Source organism: Atractosteus spatula, chromosome 3 (assembly GCF_055471065.1).
Source record: "Atractosteus spatula isolate fAtrSpa1 chromosome 3, fAtrSpa1.hap1, whole genome shotgun sequence".
Lineage (NCBI taxonomy): Eukaryota > Metazoa > Chordata > Actinopteri > Semionotiformes > Lepisosteidae > Atractosteus > Atractosteus spatula.
In genome coordinates, this window is record NC_142708.1 from 66,696,407 (window position 1) to 66,703,261 (window position 6,855).

At 45.1% G+C, this 6,855-nt stretch overlaps 1 protein-coding gene across 1 annotated transcript; it reads right to left on the reverse strand.

Moving 5' to 3' along the window:
- Window positions 1-621: 621 nt before the first annotated feature.
- LOC148838282 (protein INCA1) lies at window positions 622-6,747 on the reverse strand. The gene is made up of 7 exons (XM_088911970.1): window positions 6,206-6,747; window positions 5,156-5,257; window positions 4,402-4,536; window positions 3,757-3,793; window positions 3,322-3,539; window positions 2,939-3,131; window positions 622-1,879 (listed from the first exon to the last, which is right to left on the reverse strand). Exons 2-7 carry the CDS (start codon window positions 5,248-5,250, stop codon window positions 1,715-1,717), a joined length of 843 nt encoding a protein of 280 aa, XP_088768096.1. The 5' UTR covers window positions 5,251-5,257; window positions 6,206-6,747; the 3' UTR covers window positions 622-1,714.
- Between the last annotated feature and the right edge of the window lie 108 nt (window positions 6,748-6,855).

Sequence of the window (6,855 nt, forward strand, 5' to 3'; positions counted from 1 at the left end):
TTCAGAAACTGAACAAGAAAAAAACAAGACAAGCGGTGTCAGCTGAACCACTAGAGGGAGCCACTCCCACAACTGGGACAGGCCATGCACAGGGCTCTTACAGAGTGAGCTGGACTGTTCCAGGGGTGGCTCTGGTCCTGGACAGCCAGAGTCCAGCAGATGCTCCAGGTCAGCCTTAGATCAGCTCCCAGGAGCAGCAGCAGTGCGGACACCGAGCAGCATTGAGCAGCTTGTCCTTCCATACTTGGACACAATGGTAGCCACACAGAACTGAGGCAGCGCCCCCTGGTGGCCTCTGTGTTTGCTCATGGCCTAGTCTCATTGCTCCACAGCACCCAGTCTTCACCACAGAGGTGTTTGAATGGGTCCACCAAGTTTAAAAGTAGCCTGGAAATAAGAAACACAGCATATTTAAGACTAGTGCTTGATGTGTTGAGTGTCTAAACAGGCCCCAGATTCCAGAATCACAGAGACACAGAATCCTGACTGTGCTAAACTGGTTACCCTGTAATGACAGAGAAAAAGATACAAATTAGACACACAGCAAGTTATTCCTCCTGTAAAATTTATTTTACAGAATCTCACAGAACAGGTGACAAAGTGAAAATATACAGTATTCACAAGTCAGTATGTCACTTGCCATGAAACAATGTTTAAGCATGTAATTCTTAAGACAGTCAGTTAAAAAAAACCTTTGACCCAAGCACCAATCACAGTGTGCAAACGGCACATTTCCTCTGGGGCAGCAGGAAGAAAACAGTCATACAGGAAGTCACCATCATGTGAGGTCTTGATCAATTATGGGTTATAGTTCTGGATAATAAGTTAATAATGAGTTAAGGTTAAGGTATGGGGTAAAACAAGAGTGGATGAAAAAGCATTGTGTGGCACACCCAGGACAGCTGCGACTGTCCCTGCAGGCCCAGACAGATGACATCACAGAATTGTAAATCAGCGGCAGTGTTAGCACTAACAGACAGGAACTGACACTGTTTACCGAAAACAATTACAATGAAAAACAAATAAAACAATTAGGAAAACTTTGCACCCTGTTCCACCCTGTCACATCTTATTAACAGCTGATCGATGTTATTCTTTGGAGAAAGTCGATAATTACTAAGATGATTACTTCTTAAATAACAAAAGATAAACAGCTACTTTAACACAGACTCAAATTAAGTCACAAAATAAACACAAATATTTCAAACCATTACAAATACTTTCTAAAAGTTGGTTAAATACTTTTTCAATATTTTTTTTTCAAATTCCTCTACAGTAACTTTTTCATGAACGAAGTGGTTTCCAGCTCCAGACGTCGGTGTTCCAAGTCTCTTTATATTGTCAGCCGCTGTAGGCAGTGGCAAATGAGGGTGCAGTTCCAGTTCAATCTGAATTGCTCATTAGACCCTTTTCCCAGGCGAAGAGCTGTTCATAGCTAAGAGAAGAACAGGAAATGCTTGTCTCTGTACCCCCAAGGGAACAAGTTGAAGTGACACTGTAAATGAAGAGCCACACCTCTGCTCTATTAAAATGAACACTTTCCCTCGTTTCTGTTTTAGAGCAACACTCACCCGCTCACAATTCCTTCAGCCATTTCAGCATCAAAAGAATTGGAATTTACTAGCCTAGAAAACCTGATGGCACTCGTATCATAATGCTTGATTCAGAATAAACTGCAGAGCTTCAATGTGGCAGCAGTGGGGGGCAGTTTCTTTTACTCCTCAGCACTGCAGCTAAAGCCCCAGAACTCCTTGGGGGGGGGTGTTGTGAGAAACCCTGCCCTGCCCGTCTTTCTGTCTGTTGTTGCCATGACGAATGACATCATGGGATCCTGCCCTGGTGCCAGACTCAGCTCTTCTAGGCCCCTTCCAAGCAGCAACTGCACAACAAGAGATAGCGAGAATCTCACGTAAATCCATGAACTTGACTGGCTCACCTATGCTTTACGTCAGAGCGTAAGAATCCATTTCCTGGAGGCTGGACTCTGCAGTTGAATAGGTGTTTACCATTGTGGCACACTGTTTAGGTTCTCCACCTTGGCATTCTTATTCAATAGGATGTTCTGCTGTGATTACGTCCAGGTCTTGCTCTATCAGGATGTTCCTGGTTTAAGCTCCCCGTCTCTGACCCTGGCTCCTCATGAGTCCCCCGTCACCCCTAATGTTATCAAACCTCTGGTAACTCCAGGTGCTCTGTTGCTTAGAATGAGACGCCAGAAAGTAGAGACTCCACAGCAGCAGTGTGTCACTGTGAGCGACTCCGTGCTAAATGACTGTTCTTATAACAAAGGTTCTCCTTGTATTTTCTGTAATGTTGAAGACATTCTGTTTGGCATTCAGTTAATGTTCACAGGGCTCCACATTTAGGGATTTTCCCTTACAAATCTGGAATCAAATTTTGGTTTTTGATACCCTTCTGCCCCAGTCAGGAGCTGCCAAACGTCAATCACAGCTCCTCTCCATGACCCCACCCCCCAAACCAGCTCATGAGGGATTGAGACACAGCACTCAGGCCCTGTCGTCAGAAACAGTGTCAATTACACATCCTAACTCCTTGAAAGTCTGTAAAGATGAGAGGAGACTTTCAGACCGCAGTACTGATAAATGAAGCCTGTATTTGTTCTGTAGACCCAGATTAATTACACTAAGTCACTTAATTTAGTCACAGCGTAAGAGATGCTCTGTTTTAACCTTTAGAATAAAAGGGTGAGGTTATTAAGCATTCACATGATCTGAAAATATTTTGTTTCCAAGTTGTACTGCATGGCAGCTTCATTATCAATGTGAAAAAAGTGAAGAACATGTTTGACATGGCTTTGCACTTGTGTGTATTGGATAGTTAAGTAGTGATTATATGTGTACAGCAGAAATCCAAAATGTGAAAACAAACAGGCCTTACCTACTAGTGTATCAGTATGAGACTGTCAGAACACTGTTACCTGCTGATTGGAAAGCGACGGGGTTGGGGAAAAGAGAGTGTCTGTGAACTGCTGGGATGCAGTGGTGCCTAATTCCCTGCTTGGCTGTGCCAGGCCCGGATCCTCAGTCTCTCCCAGCTCCCTTTCCCCAGGACCAGAGATGCCTTCAGGGTAGCAGATACTGGGAGTGCCTCCCCACTTCTCCTTCTTCAACCTCAAACACAGGGACACAACACAGGCATTGTAGTGTTGATAAATCTTGCTGCTTCTCTATCAATCTATTTGCTCATTCATATTCCAAAGAGACATACTGGACAAACAGAAACAAAAGCACACTGGCACAGTGACGTACCAAGACACAACCGCACACAGACACCTTGACATGCAACATCTTTCTGGCTCACTCATCAATGACACTCTGTCTTTTCTTCAGGTCCTCAATGTGACGCAGTACTGCCACCATCCTGCGGTCACTGCAGGCGCTCCTGCATCCTGATCCCCGCCTCCTCCTCTTATACAGCTCAGAAGGGGCAGGCAGTCTCTCCCGCCCCGCCTCCTGCTGCCTTGTATGGACATGCCTTTCCAGCACTGGGTGCGTCCTGTGCACAGCTGAGCTGCCTACCTACAAAATGGGAAGGGAAAGGGAAACTATCCAGTACTCTGAATTGCCAACTGTTTCTTTTACAAAAAGATAAAATACTGAACGCACAGACAAAAACTTTTAGTTCAGGACATTCAGCTAAAGAGAAGAAGATAATTGAAACCATTAAAGGTTATGACCTTCGCAGAAAGTTGGACTAAACAACATGATGATCGCAATGTGATCGAAGATAACTCACCAGTGCTGCAGGTGCCCCCTGATACTCTTCTGTCCAGCTGGAGGTGAAAAGACAGGAAAGATGGAGGCATCAGCTCCATCTCCTGAGGGAGCAGATCCCATACAGATCCCAACACAGCTGGCAGTGCGTGGAGTCATCAGGGAGTCTCCACTGCCTGGGGCCTCAACTCACCCCTGCGCACCCAGGCTCTCATGATGGCATAAGAGACAACGGGTATTCCTTGACCTGATCCCCTTATCAAGTAGCAGCTGCTTAAAACTCAGGATAAAGTGGGAAATTTCACACCTCACTGGTTAGTTGATCCTCCAGCATTCAGAGACTCAGCTTTCAATTGAGTGAGCAAAAGCTGTGTGTAGCTGTGTGCGTTTCGGATATCAGTCAGGTGTCCAGGACGATCTGTGTGACTGAGAGGTCAGTCAGGTGCCCAGGGCAGCTGGGTGTGACTGAGAGGTCAGTCAGGTGTCCAGGGCAGCTGGGTGTGACTGAGAGGTCAGTCAGGTGTCCAGGACAGCTGGGTGTGACTGAGAGGTCAGTCAGGTGTCCAGTATGACTGTGTGTGACTGAGAGGTCTGTCAGGTGTCCAGGACAGCTGTGTGTTAGAGGTGACAGTTAGTATCAGTGAGATACGTCCAGTCTGGTGCTCACCTTGGCAGGTCGCCAATCCTATCCCAGAATTCTGTTTTGTTCTCTGTGGTGCTCTGTGGGACGCAGGGACAAGTTGGGAAAAGGGAAGAAGCACTGAACTCTGTCTGAAGCCCACGCCGCACTGTCCTTGACTTTCTGAGGGGAAAACAACACAGAATGGCTGCACTGCATGAAGGGGGTTCCCTCCTGTATGTGGGAAAACTCTTTGAAATCCTTTGGAGTTACTCAACCTAACTCCATGAGGGCAACACGGAGGTGGGTTATGAGTTTGATTCTCGTGCCTTCTGTTCAGAGTATGCATGTTATCCTTGAGTCAATGCAGCTCTTCTATAGGTATTGTAGTTTCCTCCCTCCTCCCAAAGATTTGCTGGGTGTGTTACTTGGTGTCTCTAAACTATCTGTGTGTGTCCCCACAAGCACATACACACTCACAACAGGGTCAATGTTTCCAGAAGCCATTTAGCCTATAGGTGTGTCTTTGGACTGCAATGTCAACTACTGCACCACCCTTGAAACAAAGTTGTATGCTAATTCATTAAGCACAATAACTATTGTTTAAAATATATAATAAAGCGGTTTGTATGTTCTCCCCGTGGTCATGTGGGAAAATGATTTGACGATGATGTGATATTTAACAGGTTTATTGAACCTAGCAAGAAATAGTTATGATATTCTTTAGAATAACGGTGTTCTAAAAAGCAACCTAATTAAACAGCCAAAGCAAACAACTGATTGATCACAAAGGTTCTTTTACTTTGCGAAAGGGAGAAAGCCGCTCGTCTGGTCCCCATCTGTCTCCCCATCCGGCTGCAGCGAGCAATAGCGATCAGCGGCCGCTAGAGGGAGCATTTTCACACTGAGAAAGTAAATGAGGAACAAGACTGTAAATCGACTTACCTACATTTCCAGAGAACCCCTTCCAAAAGAGGGACAACTGTCCCAGTTCAGAGAACAGTCCCGTTCCAATAGGGGCTACAGTCCCAGTACAGGAGAACAGTCCCGTTACAATAGGGGCTACAGTCCCAGTACAGGAGAACAGTCCCGTTACAATAGGAGCTACAGTCCCAGTACAGGAGAACAGTCCTGTTACAATAGGAGCTACAGTCCCAGTACAGGAGAACAGTCCCGTTACAATAGGGAATACAGTCCCAGTACAGGAGAACAGTCCCGTTACAATAGGAGCTACAGTCCCAGTACAGGAGAACAGTCCCGTTACAATAGGGAATACAGTCCCAGTACAGGAGAACAGTGCTGTTACAATAGGGGCTACAGTCCCAGTACAGGAGAACAGTCCCGTTACAATAGGAGCTACAGTCCCAGTACAGGAGAACAGTCCTGTTACAATAGGGGCTACAGTCCCAGTACAGTAGAACAGTCCTGTTACAATAGGGGCTACAGTCCCAGTACAGGAGAACAGTCCCGTTACAATAGGGGCTACAGTCCCAGTATAGGAGAACAGTCCTGTTGCAATAGGATTCACAGTCCCAGTACAGGACAACAGTCCTGTTAGGAAAGGGAACTAACATCACCTTTATTATTATCTGTATAGCGTAGATAATATATACAAAGGAACAAGTAATAGGTTTATTCCATGCTGAAAAAAGAAGAAAGAAGACACAACGTTTCGGCCGTGGAGCCTTCTTCAGGTGATACCCACCTGATAATATATACAGTGCAGTAGAGGAACAATGTGTACGTTAATAAGCAGGTTAAGAAAAATAAATGACTCAGGCTTAAACGAGGCAGAAACGAGACTCCTGTGCAAACACCTTAAAAGCTCCAGTGTCAATTAATTTACACCTACCTGAGAGAAGAGAAAATGGTTGGGTGAATTCGTATTTTTAAATTCCTCCTTTCGCCAGTCGTGGGCTGAGACGGATTATTTTACACAGTAGAATGTACTGTAAAGCGCGTAATTAAAAGAACTATACTATTAACTGTTAATTAATTTTAGAACGGGTGTTGGTGGGCGGCGTTAATTATAATTTTATATAATTAGAAATCGAAAACCGTTAGATATAGCGCCACGAAGGCTAAACATTAAGACAAGTCCTTGAGGAGAGTTAACCACTCTCACTAACCCTTCTGCCGCTTGTGGCTAACAATTATAACTGTTGTGATAATATTGTATCAGTCTTTGAAAAATACTTTTTATAGATGTTGAAGTTGATTCATTTTACCGCCAAACAATTTTAACTTGAAATAAAGGGGAAGGAAATTCGTAAGCTGGCACGCGAAGAAACCGTTGAGCAGAGGGCGCGAGAAGAGCCGCCCCGGCAGCACGAGGGTTGCCCCAGTTGGGGGTAGATGAGCCCCAGGGGCGATTTAACCCTCGAAAACCGTACCCGCCAATCTCCTCACTTCATCGCTTATCGTTTATGCTAACAGTAATTAAAGGGTTATATATTTTTTCAAATGTTTAAATGCCCCACCTGTAGCCTGTCAACTGTAATA